Source organism: Sporothrix schenckii, assembly GCF_000961545.1.
Source record: "Sporothrix schenckii 1099-18 chromosome Unknown Cont49, whole genome shotgun sequence".
In the NCBI taxonomy this organism is placed as follows: Eukaryota; Fungi; Ascomycota; class Sordariomycetes; order Ophiostomatales; family Ophiostomataceae; genus Sporothrix; species Sporothrix schenckii.
The window spans coordinates 839,678-859,762 of NW_015971150.1; the positions used below are offsets into that span (position 1 = coordinate 839,678).

At 56.4% G+C, this 20,085-nt stretch overlaps 2 protein-coding genes across 2 annotated transcripts; both read left to right on the forward strand.

Annotated features, from left to right (window-relative positions):
- Nucleotides 1-1,932: 1,932 nt before the first annotated feature.
- On the forward strand, nucleotides 1,933-15,402 carry SPSK_00366 (dynein heavy chain 1, cytosolic; the record flags this gene model as incomplete). The annotated part of the gene is made up of 1 exon (XM_016727335.1): nucleotides 1,933-15,402. One exon carries the CDS (start codon nucleotides 1,933-1,935, stop codon nucleotides 15,400-15,402), a length of 13,470 nt encoding a protein of 4,489 aa, XP_016582800.1.
- A 3,019-nt stretch (nucleotides 15,403-18,421) lies between these two features.
- On the forward strand, nucleotides 18,422-19,708 carry SPSK_00539 (glucosyll hydrolase; the record flags this gene model as incomplete). The annotated part of the gene is made up of 1 exon (XM_016727505.1): nucleotides 18,422-19,708. One exon carries the CDS (start codon nucleotides 18,422-18,424, stop codon nucleotides 19,706-19,708), a length of 1,287 nt encoding a protein of 428 aa, XP_016582801.1.
- Between the last annotated feature and the right edge of the window lie 377 nt (nucleotides 19,709-20,085).

A 20,085-nucleotide genomic window follows, 5' to 3' on the forward strand; every position in this document is an offset into this window, starting at 1 on the left:
TGTTTTTTATCACTCCTTGAAATACTATTGTTCTCTGCCAATTGACCGCGTATGTTATTGATGAATCTTACGAGTCAATCTACGACAAAATTACAGTATATGTGACAGGCACTTGCTGTACTTCGTAGGGCAAACGGAAACAAACCAAAGCAAACCTAGCCCTTGCACATGGAAAGCTGGTCCCTGCTCTTGTGTGTCCAAATGATGGATCATATTTCTGCACGGGGCTCGTCCATCGTCTGTTCTCAAGACCGGCAAGGAAATACGACATAATAAATATATGATATATGTTAATCCTGAGCGTCGAGCTTCATGTCGATACTGGACTTGCATATCTAGCCGTACCCTTTGGAATGTGGGATATGGTGTTCTGAAGTCACTGGGTTCTGTGACTAGAGCGTGCTCGGCCGCTTCCACCCTTTCGATTAAACTTTGACGTTCTGCGTTCTGCAAACCCCTCCATTCCGTCGGCATGCCCTTTGCAAACACATCTCAGACCGTCTGCCGTTCCCAAACCAACGGGACGCCAGAATATGCAGCTCTGAACTGCCGGCTCTTGACCATGTGGGTGTGTTTGGTGGCACTGTCTTTGAGCTTGCTTTCAACGGTCGTTTTGCATACGAAGTATGAAGAAAACGCACGCTATTTTGCAGGATTACGTTTTTCACACCCCTCTTCACTTGTCCTATTTGTAAATCCACGTCCAGAAACACACCAACCGGCAGACCAGCGGGTCACGCCGCTGGGGCAAATGGAGGACGCTAAACAAAGTTGGTGCTAGCGTGTTTGCTGGCTTGGGCACAAAAGGGGATGTGAGTGTAGAAACAAACAAACGGCCGGGTGTTGGATTGTGGGATCTGGACGTGTTGTTGAACTTCTGCCAGAATTCTGGAAGACGACCGCATGGAAGCAGCTGACATTATATGCGCATTCTGGCTACGGGTGTACTCCGTGCGTCGTCCTTGATTGTGTACCACTCTGTTTGGAAGGTGCCATGTGCGTGTCGCATGAATGCCGTGCCTCGCCTGCCTATTCTTTCCGTCCAAAGCAAGGCAGGCGCGACACCAATCACAGACGCGTGCCCCACACCTCTTTCCCTCTCACTGGTTCTTCTGCACGGCGTTGTGGGACGCCCCTCCCGTTTTGGAGAGCACCACTCTTATTTCCTTATTATTTTTGCTGGCCCCTGACATGGACGTGACCAGGGGAGGGGTGCCCATGGTAATTTCGAGTACGAAGTACCCATTTGTGCTCTATTTCCACTATTGCGCTGCGTACTGCGTGCCGGGATGCACCTGCTCTTTGCTGGTTCCAGCGTCGCGTTCCTTCCGTTTGGACGGAGAAAGCTGCGTGGCTTCCTTTTGCGTGTCTCCTATTTTGGCCACAGCCAGGGGACCTGCTCGAAACTGGAAAATCCTCATCGCGAGACTCGAAGCGAACCGCATTTCTCTTCTGTTCTCTCCATAACCACATACAATAGGCAAGTCAACGGTTTACGGCGTTGCGTGCCTTTTTTTTCTTCTCTCCATTCTTTACCTACAACGAGCTCAGTACACTCGCATTACAGCGCACACGCATACCTCACGATAGATACCCGTGATCTTTAGACGCGTTTTCGTTCTTCATTTTCGACTTTTCCGACTGGCTCTTTGCGTTTTGCGTCTCTCCTTCGGTTCTCGACTCTTTCTTCTCGTGCCTTTTCTTCTCCGTTTCCTCTTTAACCACTATTTGTTTTAATCGAAGGCAAGCTCTTCTTGCTGTCCTGCTCGACATCCTTCAGATACCCACGAATCCGACGACCCCCTTTCCGAGTCCGTCCGAGTATGCGCATTTCGCCGATGAAGACATAGAAGAACGGCTCCGAGCTATAGAACATCGACCAAGGCCGACAAACTCCTCTTCTCTCTCTACGTTCCCCAACAAGCCGGCACTATGGATGTGGTCGTCCCATCGCCGGTGGTGGCTAACGGCATCAGCTCTGCAGCGGGCGGACCGACGTCACCGTTGACGCCTGGGGGTTCAGCGGTGGGCGCTGGTGTCTCGCCATCGTCCTACGTTGACCCAGCCCGTGTGGTTGACCATATTGCCGCTGTCCTCGAAGCCGCACTCGGCGCCACCCGCGAAGAGCTCGAAGCTCCTGGCAGCCTCCTCTCAAAGTCCCGCTACGCCGACACCGTGCAGCGCTGCTCCCGGTTTGCCCACGAGCCTCAAGTTGTTTCCCTCTACATCCAGAAAGACCTGCTCCCCACGTCCGCAATAACACAGGTGGCTGCGACCCCGTCAAGATTAGGCAACGCAGACGAAAATGACAACTCACCGAAACCGAGCGCCCCGTCCCATGTCTTTTCCCTGGCGGCCGACCTGTCGGCCATTTCCATGACCGTCGCCTTCCTCGTACTCCTCAAGCGACCGCAACCGCTCGACCCCAATGTCCCAATCACGTCCCAGGTCCAGATGCTCAACTTGCCTGGACCGGCATACCTGACCGCTACGGCCGGCGAGCAGGGTCTGTCCACGTCTCCCTTTGAGATCCTGCAGATGTATCTGCATAACGGGCTGGCTCCTTATTTCGACGCGAGCACAAAACCGGCCGTGAATGCCGCATCTGCTAATGGTACCAGCAGCACCAGCCGCGTGCGTGCCGATCTCGAGGCCAAGACAGGCGTTCCTGTCACCAAGAAGCGCTGGACCGAGCTCGAGCTTAGTTTGGCCCACCTGCAGCAGAATGTCGAGATCCCGGAGGTCGTCCTTCCCTTCCCACCCATCGTGCAGACGGCTCTGGACGACGCCGCTGCGCGAGGTGTGCGGCCCTTCTTCGACCAGCTACCTCAAGGTGTTACCCAGGATACCGCGATGCTCAACAGCCTCCAGGCCACAGTCAACACGTGGATCAAGTCCATCCAGGTGATTACGAAAATGACACAGGATCCCTCGACAGGGACGGCAAACCAGGAAATTAACTACTGGCTGTCGATGGAGTCTGCTCTGGAGCGCATCGAGACGCAACTTCGTGGTGATGGCGTCTCCCTGACGCTTGACATCCTTAAGCATGCGAAGCGGTTCCAGGCCACCGTCAGTTTCGTGGCCGACACGGGCCTGAAGGAGGCCATGGAGCGCGTGCAAAAGTACAACCAGCTGATGCGCGACTTTCCCCTGGACGAACTTCTTTCGGCGACTACCCTGGCCAAGGTCGAGGATTCGATTGTGCAAATTTTTGGCCACCTCAACAAGAAGCTGCGTATTTGCCCCTACCCAATCCGCCGCGCTCTCGCGCTTGTGGAGTCCATCTCCGGCGACCTCGACGACGCCATGCACCGCCTGCTTCCTGGCACCGAGCTGGTCGACCTCGATTACAACGAGTTCAACCGCGTCATGAGCGCCGCAAACGGCATCTTCCGCGCCTGGGACGACGTTGTCAAGGAATTCACCAATGTGGCTCGTGAGGTCACCCGCCGCCGCAACGACAAGTTTATTCCGATCAAAATAAACCCGCGTCACGCCCAGCTGCAAGCACGCCTCAAGTACATTCAGAACTTCCGCGAGAATCACGAGCAGTTGCAGCGCACAATTGTGACCGTCCTCGGCACTAAAGAGTCTAACGCCGACGGCGCTGATACTTCTGCTGCTTCTAACGGCAGTGCCGTGGTAGCTGCGAATGGCTTCGGCGGCCCGTCTGGCTTCGAGGAGACTAGCGATGTCGATGCTGTAGAGGAAGTCCGGCAAGCCTGGGAGGCGCTGCGGAACGTCGATCTGCTGGATGTCACCCCTGAGGGAACCACCAAGTGGGTCCGGGCCGAAAATACCTACAACGAGCGGACCGCCCGCGTCGAGAACTCCATCATTGCCCGCCTGCGTGATCGCCTGGCGACGGCCAAGAACGCGAATGAGATGTTCCGCGTCTTCTCCAAGTTCAACGCGCTATTCGTGCGGCCTAAGATTCGGGGTGCCATTGCCGAGTACCAGACGCAGCTTATCGACAACGTCAAGCAGGCCATTGCCGCCCTCCATGAGCGTTTCAAGCAGCAGTACGGCCACTCCGAGGCCCACGCCATGGCTACCCTGCATGATCTGCCTCCTGTGTCCGGTGCTATCATCTGGGCCCGCCAGATCGAGCGGCAGCTGGACAACTACATGAAGAAGGTTGAGGATGTCCTGGGCGCTGACTGGGCCTTGCACGCTGAAGGCCAGAAGTTGCAGAACGAGAGCATCCAGTTCCGCAAGAAGCTGAAGACGGCCCCCATCTTTGAGGCCTGGGCACGCGATACAATGCGCCGCGAAGTGTCTATTGCCGGCCGCCTTTTCAGCATCAAGCGTGTTCGCTCGGCTGGCAACACCCTGGAGCTTGCCGTCAACTTTGATCCTCAGGTTATTGCCCTTTTCAAAGAGACGCGCAACCTCATCTGGCTCAACTGCTCCGTGCCCCATGCCGTCAACAGCGTTGCGAAGGACGCCAAGCGTGTCTACCCCTACGCTGTCAGTCTCATGGAGAGCGTTCGCACCTTTGCTCAGACCCTGCGCACGATCAACGAAATGCCCGAGGTATCCATGTTGCTCAACGGCCACCGCAACGACGTTTATGCCTTGATTGCCAAAGGCGTACCTCTCCGCTGGGAGTCCTTTGTCAACAGCTACGAGGTCCACCTGCGCGGCCTACCATCACATATGTCTAACGGCAGCATTGGTGGCGGTGCCGGCGGTGCGATGGATCGTCTCAAGGGTGGCGAGAGCCGTCACGTTTTGTTTGTGCGTGAGATTGCGGCAGCAGTGTCACTGCTGCAGACCAAGACCGCCACCCTGGCTACCTACCGCGCTACGATTCAGAAATCCATGCGCGAGCTGGCTACCTGCCCCTACGAGGCTGCAGCTTTCGAGTCGCGCTTGCGTTCCATCCAAGAGGCTGTTGATCAGCTAAACTTGCAGCAGTATGCTAACCTTGCGTATTGGGTCGAGGGCATGAACCGGCAGATCAAGGCAACGCTCCTGACTCGCTTGCAGCGTGCCATCCAGGCTTGGATTGAGGCATTTGAGGATGATGTCTCGGCCGATGGCAATAAGCAAACTAAGTCTTCCTTCGGTACTATTGGTTTAAGTAACGCGTCTGCCAACACAACGTCTACTCGCCGGAAGCAGATTGCCGCCAACGACGCTTCCGCCGCCGCGACGACGCCAGACGATACTCCCACGATGAAGCAGCTTGTGCACGAGATTACCATGCGCAATCAGCTCATTTACCTGGACCCGCCATTGGAATTTGCCCGTGCCAGCTGGTATCTGCGCTTGCAAGACTGGCTCGGTGTTGTTTGCAACCTGCGCAAGATCAAGGCCACCAGCTATGAGATGCGTCTGGGCACGACCGTGGTGGAAGACACCCGCTTTAACGACCTGCCAGCTGACTGCACGCCTATGCTCCTACGCGTTCAGACATCGATCGAGACCAAGCTCCAGGCCATTAGCGGTTACGTTGACGAATGGCTTCGTTTCCAGTCTCTTTGGGATCTTCAATCCGAGAAAGTCTACGACCTGCTCGGTGACCGCCTGGCTCGCTGGCTTCAGCTTTTGCAGGAGATTCGCAAGACCCGCCAGACGTTTGACACCACCGAGGTCAGCCGCTCGTTTGGTCATATCACCATCGACTACGACCAGGTCCAAACCAAGGTCAATGCCAAGTATGACCAGTGGCAGCACGACATCCTGCTCAAGTTCGCCGGCCGCCTCGGTAACCGCATGCGAGAGGTTTATGCCGAGATCGGGAAGGCTCGTACCGATTTGGAGACCCTGAGCCTTGAGGTCAACTCGACTGCACATGCTGTCCAATTTATTACCATTGTGCAGTCGTGCAAGCGCCACGTGAAACTCTGGGCTCCAGAGATTGAGACCTTCCGCCAGGGCGAGTCGACTTTGGTGCGCCAGCGCTACCAGTTCCCCAACGACTGGCTCCATGCCCAACAGGTTGACCACGAGTGGAACTCCCTTAATGAGCTGCTCAGCCGCAAAGACAAGATCGTCCAGGATCAGACGGATGCTCTCCGCGCCAAAATTATTGCTGAGGATAAGATCGTGGTCGACAAGATTGCCGAGATTGCCGTGCAGTGGAACGAAGAGAAACCCGTTTCTGGCACCATTGCACCCGATATTGCGACGGCCACTCTTGCTGCCTTTGAAAGCCGCATTACCGCTTTCCAGGAGGAAGCGGCCATGGTGGCCAAGGCCAAAGAGGCACTTGACCTGCCACCAACTGCCGAGACATCTCTTGCAGGCATTCTTGAGGAGGTTCACGACTTCAAGTCTGTCTGGGCCTCGCTCTCCCTCATCTGGAAAAACCTCAACGAGCAGCGCGAGATGCTGTGGAACAGTGTCCAGCCTCGCAAGGTTCGCACTGCTATGGATAACCTCATCAAGATGACCCGTGACATGCCCAGCCGGATGCGCCAGTACGCCGCCTTTGAGCACATCCAGAACATTCTCAAGACGTACGTGCGCGTCAACCCTCTGCTGAGCGACCTGAAGTCCGAGGCTGTTCGCGACCGCCACTGGACCAAGATCTACAAACAAATCAAGCCGGGCAAGCGCTACTCTCCTGTGTCGATGACCTTGGGCGACGTGTGGGATCTCAATCTTGTGGCTACGGAAGCCATCATCAAGGACATTATCGCCCAAGCGCAAGGCGAGATGGCTCTTGAGGAGTTCCTGAAGCAGGTGCGCGAGACGTGGACCAGCTACAACTTGGAGCTGGTCAACTACCAGAACAAGTGCCGCCTGATCCGTGGCTGGGACGACCTCTTCGCCAAGTGCAGCGAGAACCTTAACTCTCTGCAGGCTATGAAGCACTCTCCGTACTACAAGGAGTTTGAGGAAGAGGCTTCGTCATGGGAGGACAAGCTGAACCGTGTCCACGTCTTGTTCGATGTCTGGATCGATGTCCAGCGCCAGTGGGTGTACCTCGAGGGTGTCTTCACAGGCAACGCTGACATCAAGCACCTGCTGCCCATTGAGTCATCCCGTTTCCAGAACATCAACAGTGAGTTCTCTGCCGTCATGAAAAAGGTCTATAAACAGCCCTACGTTCTTGATGTCCTCAACATCCCCAATGTTCAGAAGTCGCTGGAGCGTCTCGCCGAGCTGCTCAACAAGATCCAGAAGGCCCTTGGCGAGTATCTTGAGAAGGAGCGTGTTTCCTTCCCTCGCTTCTATTTTGTTGGTGACGAGGACCTCCTGGAGATGATCGGTAACAGCAACGACACTATGCGCATTGCCAAACACTTCAAGAAAATGTTTGCTGGTCTGTCAGGCCTCACCATGGAGGACGAAACAGTCATTACGGGCTTCACCTCCAAGGAGGGCGAGATCATCCGGCTCAAGCGCGATATTTCTCTCATCAAAACGCCGCGCATTAACGACTGGCTTGCTCTGCTCGAGGGCGGCATGAAGGCCACGCTCGCAGAGCTGCTGGCCGAGGCAGTCGCCGTTTATACTCCGATATTCACGGCCGAGAACGGCATCGATAAAGCGGCGCTTGCCGAGTTTATGGAGACATTCCCCAGCCAGATCGTGGTGCTGGCCACCCAGGTTGTCTGGACCACGGTTGTCGACAAGGCCCTTTCTGAGGGTGGCAGTGGCCTCAAGGATCTCTTTGAGCGCGAGGTCGAGGTCCTACGCCTCCTCGCTTCCACTGTTCTGGGCGACCTACACGTCCTGATGCGCAAGAAGTGCGAACAGCTCATCACAGAATGTGTCCACCAGCGCGACATCATCGAGAAGCTCATGAAGCTCAATGCCAACTCCCCCACTCACTACATGTGGCTGCTTCAGATGCGTTACGTTTATGCCGCTGAAGGTGATGCCCAGCAGCGCCTCAGCATCAAGATGGCCAACGCTTCTCTACAGTACGGCTTCGAGTACCTCGGCGTGCCCGACCGCCTCGTCCGCACGCCCTTGACGGACCGCTGTTTCCTGACTCTCACGCAGGCCCTATGCCAGCGCCTCGGTGGCTCTCCTTACGGTCCTGCTGGTACGGGCAAGACGGAATCTGTCAAGGCTCTTGGTGTCGAGCTGGGTCGCTTCACTCTTGTTTTCTGCTGTGACGACACATTCGACTTCCAGGCCATGGGCCGTATCTTCCTGGGTATTTGCCAGGTTGGCGCATGGGGTTGTTTCGACGAGTTCAACCGTTTGGAGGAGCGCATTCTGTCAGCCGTGTCGCAGCAGATCCAGAACATCCAGCTGGGTCTGAAGCAAGGTGCCGAGGACGACAAGGCACAGATTGAGCTTGTGGGCCGCCAGCTGCACGTTAATGCCAGCACGGGTATCTTCATAACCATGAACCCCGGGTATGCTGGCCGGTCCAACTTGCCGGACAACCTCAAGAAGCTTTTCCGCAGCGTCGCCATGTCTAAGCCAGACAAGGAGCTTATTGCCGAAGTCATGCTGTACTCGCAGGGCTTCAACCAAGCCAAGGTCCTCTCCAAGCAGACCGTACCGTTTTTCGACCAGTGTGCGGCGAAGCTGTCCAAGCAAGCTCATTACGATTTCGGTCTGCGTGCGCTCAAGAGTGTCCTTGTTAGCTCAGGTGGCCTGAAGCGGGCACGTCTCACCGAGGGAGGCGACGGCGTCCTGTCGGTAGAGGATAGCGGCGAGGTCGTTGAGCCTGAGATCATCGTCCAGAGCATCCGCGAGACGATTGCGCCGAAGCTCATCAAGTCCGACGTTGAGATCTTGGCTGGCATTGAGACTGCCTGCTTCCCAGGTGTGCGCTACGTCCCGGCCAACCTCGAGGCGCTCGAGGCCGCCATTCGCCGCCTCGCCGACGAGCGCCAGCTTGTGGTCAACGATACTTGGTTGACGAAGGTGCTGCAGCTCTACCAAATCCAAGGCATCCATCATGGTGTTATGATGGTTGGTAGCTCCGGATCTGGTAAGTCGGCCGCATGGCGACTGCTCCTCGACGCTATGCAGCAGGTCGAGAAGGTCGAGGGCGTTTCGCATGTCATCGACTCCAAGGTCATGTCCAAGGAAGCCCTGTATGGCAACCTGGACTCGACGACACGCGAGTGGACCGACGGTCTGTTCACCAGTATCCTGCGCAAGATTGTTGACAACCTGCGTGGCGAGGACTCCAAGCGCCACTGGATTGTGTTCGATGGTGACGTCGACCCTGAGTGGGTTGAGAACTTGAACAGTGTCCTAGACGATAACAAACTGTTAACCCTGCCTAACGGTGAGCGTCTCAACCTTCCGCCCAACGTTCGCATCATGTTCGAAGTTGAAAACCTGAAGTACGCCACTCTGGCCACCGTTTCGCGTTGTGGCATGGTTTGGTTCAGCGAGGACACTGTTACGCCGAGCATGATGGTATCGAACTATCTTGGAACGCTTGCCACGGTTGCATTTGAAGACTTCGACGAGGATGCTGTTGCCACGGGCCAGAGCGCCGCCAAGGCTCTGGCCGTCCAGACCCATGCCGCCGAGCTGCTCAAGACTTACCTGACCGGCGACGACTTCATTCTCCAGGCCCTTCGTCTTGCCGATACCCAGACCTACCGGCACATCATGGAGTTCACAATCGCCCGCGTCCTTACTACTCTCTTCTCGTTGCTTAACAAGGCCGTTCGCAATGTCATCGAGTACAATTCTCAGCACTCCGACTTCCCGCTTGAGGCCGAGCAAGTTGAGGCCTATATTTCCAAAAAGCTTCTCCTTGCGCTCGTGTGGGCGCTCACGGGTGATTGCCCGCTGGACGACCGCAAGGCGTTTGGCGACAGCATCGTCGGCCTTGCCAGCTTTGGTTCGCCCCCGCTTGACAGTGGTTCCGGCGGTTCCTCGCTTATCGACTTCGACGTGTCCCTCCCGCGTGCAGAGTGGACCGCCTGGCAGAACCAGGTGCCGACGATCGAGGTCAACACGCATTCCGTTACCCAGACGGATGTCGTCATTCCCACCCTTGACACTGTGCGCCACGAGGATGTTCTGTACTCGTGGCTCGCCGAGCATAAGCCGCTGCTCCTTTGCGGTCCTCCCGGTTCTGGTAAGACGATGACGCTTTTCAGTGCCCTGCGCAAGCTGCCCAACATGGAAGTTGTCGGTCTCAACTTCTCGAGCGCGACGACACCCGACCTTCTTATCAAGAGCTTTGAGCAGTACTGCGAGTACAAGAAGACTCTCAACGGAGTCATGTTGTCGCCTACCCAGATCGGCCGCTGGCTCGTTGTCTTCTGCGACGAGATCAACCTGCCCGCTCCCGACAAGTATGGCACTCAGCGCGCTATTTCGTTCTTGCGCCAGCTGGTGGAGCACAACGGTTTTTGGCGCACGTCGGACAAGGCGTGGGTTACGCTTGACCGCATCCAGTTCGTCGGTGCCTGTAACCCGCCCACCGACGCCGGCCGTACGCCTCTGGGTCCTCGCTTCCTTCGTCACGCACCTCTCATCATGGTCGATTACCCCGGTGAGCAGTCGCTGCACCAGATTTATGGTACTTTCAATGCCGCGGTTCTCAAGATCATCCCCTCACTACGTGGCTATGCAGAGCCACTGACCCAGGCCATGGTCAAATTCTACCTGGAGTCGCAACGCCGCTTTACGCCGCAGATCCAGCCGCACTACGTCTACAGTCCCCGTGAGTTGACACGGTGGGTGCGCGGTGTGTACGAGGCCATTCGGCCCCTGGAGTCGCTTCCTGTTGAGGGTCTCATTCGTATCTGGGCACATGAGGCTCTTCGTCTCTTCCAAGACCGTCTTGTGGCCGAAGAGGAGCGTCGCTGGACCGATGACGCGGTGCGTCGCATTGCTACGGAGCTCTTCCCCAACATTGACGAAGAGAAGGCTCTTGGCGGACCAATCCTGTTTTCCAACTGGCTGTCCAAGAACTACGTCCCCGTTGACCGTGAGCAGCTGCGCGATTTCGTCAAAGCGCGCCTCCGGACGTTCTGCGAGGAAGAAGTGGACGTACCGCTGATCCTGTTCAACGATGTGCTGGAGCACGTTCTGCGCATTGATCGTGTGTTCCGTCAGCCTCAGGGTCACTTGATCCTCATCGGTGTCAGTGGCAGTGGTAAGACGACGCTCTCCCGTTTCGTTGCGTGGATGAACGGCCTCAAGGTGTTCCAAATCAAGGTCCATGGCAAGTACTCGTCCGAGGACTTTGACGAGGACTTACGTGAAGTCCTACGCCGCTCCGGTTGCAAGGGCGAGAAGATCTGCTTCATCATGGACGAGGCCAACGTGCTCGACTCTGGTTTCCTCGAGCGCATGAACACGCTGCTGGCCAACGCTGAGGTCCCTGGTCTCTTTGAGGGTGACGACCTGGCAGCGCTCATGACGGCCTGCAAGGAAGGTGCTCAGCGCCAGGGCCTGCATCTGGACTCGCAGGAAGAGCTGTACAAGTGGTTCACGAGTCAAATTGTCAAGAACCTGCATGTCGTCTTTACAATGAATCCGCCCGAGGACGGCTTGTCGTCCAAGGCAGCCACGAGTCCTGCCCTCTTCAACCGTTGCGTACTCAACTGGTTTGGTGACTGGTCTGACCAGGCTCTGTACCAGGTGGGCCACGAACTCACGCAGTCTGTCGATCTTGACCGGCCCAACTTTGAGGCACCCGACACTATCCCAGTCGCATACCGTGGCCTCACCCTGCCGGCCTCGCACCGCTCGGCCGTTATCAATGCTATGGTATACATCCACTACTCGCTACAACGCTTCAATGCCAGGCTTCTGAAACAGCAAGGCAAGGTCACGTTCCTGACCCCCCGCCACTTCCTGGACTTTGTGGCGCAGTACGTCAAGCTCTATAACGAAAAGCGCGAGGACCTCGAGGAGCAGCAACGGCACTTGAATGTTGGTCTTGAGAAGCTCCGTGACACTGTCGACAAGGTGCGCGATCTGCGGGTCAGCCTCGCGGACAAGAAGGCCCAGCTCGAGAAGAAGGATGCCGAGGCCAATGAGAAGCTGCAGCGCATGGTCGCGGACCAGCGCGAAGCCGAACAGCGCAAGAGCACGTCGCTTGAGATCCAGGCGGCTCTCGAGATTCAAGAAGCCGAAGTTGCTTCCCGTAAGAAGATCGTGCTTGAAGACTTGGCCCGCGCCGAGCCCGCTGTCGAGGCAGCCAAGGCGAGCGTCAGCAACATCAAGCGGCAGCAGCTGACGGAAGTGCGCTCCATGACCTCGCCGCCCCAGGGTGTGCGTCTGACATTGGATTCTGTCTGCACTTTGCTTGGCCACAAGGTCGTAGGTGACTGGAGAGCCATTCAGGGTGTCGTGCGTCGCGACGACTTCATCGCCAGCATCATTAACTTCAACAACGAGAAGATGATGACCCGTTCGCTGCGTCTCAAGATGCGCAACGAATTCCTGTCAAACCCGGAGTTCACGTTTGAGAAGGTCAACCGCGCCAGCAAGGCCTGTGGTCCTCTTGTGCAGTGGGTCGAGGCACAAGTCAACTACGCCGAGATCCTGGATCGTGTTGGCCCCCTGCGCGATGAAGTGACACAGCTCGAGGACCAGGCCCTGCAGACCAAGGCACAGGCTAAGGCCGTCGAGAACACAATTGAGACGCTCGAGGCCAGCATTGCCACCTACAAGACCGAGTACGCCGCCCTTATCAGCGAAACACAAGCGATCAAGGCCGAGATGACGCGTGTCCAGTTCAAGGTGGACCGCAGCGTGCGGCTGCTGGACAGCCTGTCATCGGAGCGTGTGCGCTGGGAGGAGGGCAGCCGGTCGTTCGAGACTCAGATTGGCACACTTGTGGGCGACGTTCTGGTCGCCGCAGCATTCCTTGCCTACAGCGGTCTGTACGACCAGACGTTCCGCAAGTCAATGATGGATGACTGGCTGCACCAGCTACAGTTGTCGGGCATCAACACCAAGCAGCACAACCCCGTCACGGAATATCTTTCGACGGCGGACGAGCGCCTTGGTTGGCAAGAAAACATGCTGCCTGTGGACGACCTGTGTACGGAGAATGCCATCATCCTGAAGCGCTTCAACCGCTACCCGCTCATAATCGACCCATCGGGCCGCGTGACTGAATTCCTCCAGCGCGAGTGCAAGGACCGCCGCCTCACTGTTACGAGCTTCCTCGACGACTCGTTTGCCAAGCAGCTCGAGAGCTCGCTGCGTTTCGGTAACCCGATTCTGATCCAGGACGCCGAGCACCTCGACCCGCTTCTCAACCACGTGCTCAACAAGGAGTACCAGAAGACGGGCGGCCGTGTGCTTATCCAGCTGGGCAAGCAGCAAATCGATTTCTCCCCAGCATTTAAGCTGTACCTGTCTACACGCGATCCCTCGGCAACGTTTGCTCCCGACATTTGCAGCCGCACCACCTTTGTCAACTTTACGGTGACTCAAGGCAGCTTGCAGACGCAGTCGCTCAATGACGTTCTTAAGTCGGAGCGGCCGGACGTGGACGAGCGCCGTTCAAACCTGATCAAGCTGCAGGGCGAGTTCAAGGTGCACCTGCGGCAGCTGGAGAAGCGTCTGCTGCAGGCGCTCAATGAGTCGCGGGGCAACATACTAGACGATGACAACGTCATCGAGACATTGGAGACGCTGAAAACGGAGGCTGCAGAGATTTCTGCCAAGATGAATAGCACGGAGGGTGTGATGGCTGAGGTCGAGCAGATTACGCTGCAATACGCGATTATTGCGCGGGCATGTAGTGCGGTGTTTGCTGTGCTCGAGCAGCTGCACTATCTCAACCACTTCTACCAGTTCTCGCTACAATACTTCCTGGACATCTTCCACTCGGTGCTGCACAACAACCCACATCTGACGGGTGAGACCGACTACAATGTGCGCCGCGACACTATTGTGCGGGACCTATTTGCCACGACTTTCAAGCGTACGGCGCTTGGCGTGTTGCAAAAAGACCGCATCACGTTGGCCATGCTCCTCGTGCAGGCGGCTCCGTACAAGATGGACAAGGGCCTGATCGATGTGCTGCTCGATGAGCGCGTGCAGGGCCGTGACGCTTCCGCAACTGACAACAACAGCGGCCGCGAAGGGGCAATGGCAATCGCACGCCGCCTGCCAGCACTCAAGGACAAAATTGACAACGTGTCGGAGGTGGAGTGGTCGCGTTTCCTGAGCGAGGAGCTCGCCGAGACGGTTGTGCCTCCGTCCATCCTGCAAGGCGACGTAGGCAACAACGACGAGAAGCCGCCAACGACGGCAGCCGAAGCCGAGGCAGCCAATAACAGTGCGGCGTACAACAATGCGCTGCTCTCGCTGCTGATGGTCAAACTCTTCCGTCTGGACCGGTTCGTGCCGGCGGCCGAGAAGTTTGTGACGCTTGTGTTCGGCGACGATCTCTTTGACATTGTTGAGGACCTCGAGGGCACAGTGACGCAGGTGTCGGCGACGCGTCCGATTGCGCTGGTATCGAGCCCCGGTTTCGATGCATCGTACAAGGTCGACAACCTGGTGGAGCGCATGAACGTGCGGTGCACGAACATTGCCATGGGCTCTGCCGAGGGCCTTGCGAGCGCAGACAAGGCAGTCAGCAACGCGGCACAAATGGGCTCGTGGGTGCTAGTCAAGAACGTCCACCTGGCGCCAACGTGGCTGCAGTCGCTGGAGAAGCGCATGGAGTCGCTCAACCCGCATGCGGACTTCCGCCTTTTCCTGTCGATGGAGTCGAGCCCCAAGATCCCGGTCAATTTGCTGCGGGCTTCGCGTGTGTTGATGTACGAGCAGCCGGCGGGTGTGCGGGCCAACATGAAGGACTCGATGTCGTCGTTGGCGACACGGTCCAGCCGCCCACCTGTGGAGCGCACGCGGCTGTACCTCCTGCTGTCGTTCCTGCATGCTGTTGTGCAAGAGCGTCTACGCTACGCGCCTAACCTGGGCTGGAAGGGCTTCTGGGAGTTCAATGACAGTGATGTACGTTCCCCTTTCTTGATCCGTTTACCCTTTGTACATTTTATGAGCTCCTGTTTACTAACGGTTTCGCAGTACGAATGCTCAGCGTTTGTGGTCGACACGTGGCTGGAGACGGTGGCAGGCAACCGGTCCAACATTGCACCTCAGAACATTCCGTGGGACATGATCCGGTACCTGGTGCGGGAGACGTACGGCGGCAAGATTGACGACGAAGGCGACTTCCAGCGGCTGCAGCAACTGGTGGACGGCATTCTGACACCTGCTGCCTACGACATTGGTCACAAGCTGGTGGAGGAGGACGCCGAGTCCAAATCGTCTGGCCTTGTGGTGCCGGCAGGCACGTCGCTGCCGGACTGCATGGCATGGATCCAGAAGCTGCCAGAGCGCGAGCCACCGACGTACCTGGGCCTGCCGGCGAATGCAGAGAAGCTGCTACTGGTTGGCCTTGGCGAGAGCCTGGTACGGGACCTCAAGAAGGTGACGGACCTGCTGGACGAGGGCGAGCAGTTGATGGCAGAGGCGTGAGAGGGGTTGTCAGCTTCACGCGGTGCTGACGACAGTGTGTGTTGATCTATTTTGAGATTGTGTGGCTGTACCAAACAAGAGTACGAGCATACCGGGAAAAGGACAATCGTTTGTACCTATTTTTCTTTTCTGTGCTACTTTTTCCTTTTTCCTTCTTTTTCTTTTCTTCCTTCTGTCACATCATCACCGATACCCTGGAGGCCTGTTTTCTGTTCAAGTTGTTACATTGTCAAGATTGGTGTAGATTGGTGTTTTCATATGTTTTGTTCTCATATCGCGAGTCGCGCATTGCTTTAGCTATTGACGTTTTCAGTTTGTATTCAATCAAACCTCTTCAGCCCAACCGAAAGACCGAAAGAGCCCATTGACAACTTCTCACATGATGTTGTAGGCGTTGATTGTGTCGTCAATATAAACACACAACGGACGTCGCTCAGCTGCATTGGGGCAGATATTAATACCAGCAAATGACCTCGTAAGATTGAGAGCAAGAAGCACCGGGAAGGACCACCCCGCTGTAAAGTAATGTTGGCAGCCGCCTCTGTAGGACGGAATCGACAGGACGCAATACTTTTGCCAACGGCTTGGAGAGCACTTGACACGGTACTATTGCCTGTCCGTTCGTCGAGGGACTCTATGTTTTGGATATATTGCAACGCCTTATCCCGCTGTCCTTTGCACATCATCTCCGCATTTTCTTCCTGAGCGACTGCTGGCCTAGGTTGTGTGATAATCGTTCCTTTATTGTCACTTGCGAGGGGACGAAATTTGAGGGACTAAATAAAAGAAGTAGCATCGGAGACAAGCTGTTGGTGCTGTTGTTGCTGTTGTTGCTTTGTCGTCAATGGCCACCGTCAGCAATGTTTGTTTCAAATCGGCCGAGCCAGGGTGAGGCTGGTGACAAGGGGGCTAACAGGCGGCACGCCCGCTGGTTTGCCGCTGGCCGTTTTTGTTTCATGTTTCGAGTGTGAGTGCCCATGTTCTTGACTACAAACGTATTTCTCAGTAAAACATTTTGGACGATCTTTGCACGTGCATTTTTTGTGGTGCCACTTGTCTGCGCTGCATCTTGCGCACATGCTTTTTTTGTTTATTTCTTTTGTTTCTCCTGTCGTCTCGTCCCGCCTGTGCGTGCTTCGTAGTCGGGCGTTTTGCTTGTCTCTGTTTTTTTAACCGCCTTGTCCGTCTCGACGAGGTTTCGCCCTTCTTTTTCATATTCCACAACAGGAGAGGAAAGATGTTGTGCTGTGATTCATATTCACGAGAATCGCCCCGTGATGGTTGGCTCGAGGTCTTGTGATAACAAATCTCTATCTTTCAAAGACATTGGCAGTTCTTGCAGATTTCTTGTTTTCGTCAATTATTCCCTACCTTGTGATTTCCTCCTTGCTTCTCCCTCACGGCGTGTTCCTCACTGGTTTTTCGAGTCTCGGTATTTCCTATTTTGTTATCATCACTCCCTGGCGATCGCTGATCGACAGTCATCATCGGGAATATTTGATCATCTTTTGACCTTGCCTTGGTCATGGATACGACCTTGCGTTGGTCTCGCTCGTCATGGGAAGCTATTTTTTTCTGCTTGTCGTCTTTTGTGGTTGTTTTCTGGTTTGAAACGGGACGTTTATTGATGAGACCGTTATCCAGTCCTTCCAGAGCTGTTGTTATGGGGCTATTCAGGAGCTGACTTGGACGAGTCCAGATGGACCCTAGGGCGCCAATCTTTGACCTGAAACATTTGGTTGGGCCTATCACAGGTGTCGACCGCCCTTTGGGGTATTTTGATACATGGGCTGAGTTGGCGACAGTGGATAGCGCAAGCCCCTTTGCTCTCGGGTACCCAACATGCTAAAGCGGGGCCCAACCTTCCGCTGCGGCTAGGCCCTGGCCTGGCCACATCCCGCCCGAGCTCTCTGCTTTGGGAATGCGCAACAGCGCACTGCTGGCCCGCCATTCTGTGCCCGGCACATTCCAGTTATTAACTACACCACGTCACACTGGCATTGTCCTGTTCACAACATCTATGCGAATAGAGGGTCCTCCCGGAACCCTCATATCGACGACCGAAGACCCGCATACTCCCACTGTTTAAGGTCGTTGTCTTTGTCTCAGTGTTCTTTGATCTCTCTCTCCCTCTCTCCCACTGTTACTCGTCTTGCACGACAGTGACACGCCGCCGCACCCACCTCGTTCACTGGTTGGCGCATTGCATTTTCCCACCCCCCCCCTTCCCCTGGCAAAGTGGCTCATCTCGGCCATCAAGGGACCCCTGGCGCGGAGCATTTTACTGAGTACGGAGTAGACGTCGTGTACGTTGGGACAACACATAACCAATAAACATAAAAGAAGCAGAAGAAAATAAGCTTGCTTTGAGATGTACTCTGGCCAGGAGCCTGCCGCCACGAGGCCGACTTCATCCTTTTTCTTATCGTGCACAGCGGAGGTTGTTTCCAAACCCACCCAAGTGGGCACGGCAGCGATGCAAGGCGACGAGGAGGACAAACAGCCTGTTGGCGGTGGAGAAGGAGACCAGAACAGATCGTCACGGGCCCCGTCCAAGCAGCTCTCGTCCTTGTCTCCCTCTCTTCAGACGGACACTGGTATTTGTATATATAGCAATGGCTCGGGCTTCGCTGCCGGAAGAGGCTCTGTCTACAATGTTGCTGTGCTACCTGTATCGTGGTGCCAGCCTCAGTTGATACCGCCTTTGCTTTCACCCCCATTCTCTTCTTTTTCTTCTTCACGCTCATCACCTTTTCGTTCTCCGATTCGTGCTGCTCTGGCAGTAGCTCTTTCCATTTTTACCATTGTTGTGTTCTTTCCCTTTCTGCACCATCACTGCTCCTTGCTCCTTCCCCTTTGTATCTCCTCCCCTCCCCAACCTTCTTCGCCCTCGACGCCTTCCTCTTCCGGTGCTGGTATCGCCGTCTCTCACCTGACGACATCAATAACCTCATATCTCGCTTTTGTCGTCACCTTAACCCGCCCGCTCTTCGGCCTCTTCGGCCTTCCTACCATCGCCATGGTCCACCTCTCCGGCGCCGGCAGCCTTGCCACCCGCGCCCTCGTCTTTATGTCAACGCATCCCTTTGCGTCCCGCGCCGCGGACAAGGCCCAGTACGCAGCCAATACGGCGTCGGCTGTCAACACGCTGCAACACCAGTGGTACGACGATGCTGACGGACTCTGGAACTCGACGGGCTGGTGGAACAGCGCAAACCTGCTGACGACGCTGGCCGACTTTGCCCTGGACGGCGCGGCCTCGGATTCGGAAAAGGCCGAGCTGGAAGGCGTGTTTGCCAACACGTTTACCAATGCGCAGAAGGTCGGACAGACGGCCGTCAAGGTCGTGAATGCCGCCGGCCTCGTGACGTCGACCTACACCAAGACGGCCTCCGCCAAGACGGCCTCCGGGCCGACGTTTGTCATTGGGGACCGTGGCGAGCCCGTCAAACTCGCCGCGCGTGACGGCTTTGCCGGCTTCATCAACGACTTTTACGACGATGAGGGCTGGTGGGCGCTGGCGTGGATCCGCGCGTTTGACGTCACCGGAACGGCCGCGTACCTCGGCATGGCCGAGTCCATCTTTGCCGACATGAAGACGGGCGCGCAGCCGGCCTCGTGTGGCGGCGGCATCTGGTGGAGCAAGGACCGCTCGTACAAGAACGCCATTGCCAACGAGCTGTACCTGGCTGTCGCCGCCTCGCTCGCCAACCGTGCCACGTCTGCTGCGGACCGCGCGTCGTACCTGGCCACCGCCGTTGCCCAGTGGGCGTGGTTCAAGGGCAGCGGCATGATCAACAGCCAGGGCACCATCAACGACGGGCTAACCATCCAGCCAGACGGCAGCTGCGTCAACAACGGCCAGACGGCCTGGTCCTACAACCAGGGCGTCGTGCTGGGCGGGCTGGTCGAGCTGTTCCACGCCAACGGCGACCCGACACTGATCCCGGCCGCGGCCGCCATTGCCAACGCGGCCATCAATGCTCTGTCCACGGGGGGCATTTTGCACGAGTCCTGCGAGGCCAATGGCGGATCGTGTGGCGGCGATGGGCCCACATTCAAGGGCGTCTTCTTGCGCAACCTCCACTACCTCCAGCAGGAGCGCACCCTCGACAAAAGCACCGCGCGCGCCCTCAAGGCCTATGTGCTGCAAAACGCCGACTCCATCTGGGCCACCGACCGCGTCGCCGGTTCCAACCAGCTCGGCCTGGTCTGGTCTGGCCCGCCCACCGCCGGCGGCTCTCCGACGGCTGCCACGCATGGTGCTGCCATGGACTGTCTTGTGGCTGCTGTGGCGGCTGCGTGAGTCTCGGCTCTCCCCGGCGCCGGCCAGTGGCTTGTGCAGCTTCCTCTTGAGCTTCCGTTCTCTTACCCTCTTCCGTTTCCTTTCGTCATGGGCAACAAAATTACTGGCGTTTATTGGTGGGGGACTCTACATGATACCAGCAGATTCTGCATTTTTGGATTGCATATTTTAGTCACCAAGACTCGTACACATAGAATAGAATACCATAGCATGGAAATGCAGTGTTACGAATTACCTTTCTTGGAGTATTCATTCAGTTCAAACTCCAGTTTTGCCTGTCTGCCACCCAATCACGTGACCAAGCGACAAATAGCAGCCGCCACCACAAGCAACAAGGAACCCCCCTTTTCTGCCGATATCAAACATGCATAATTCGG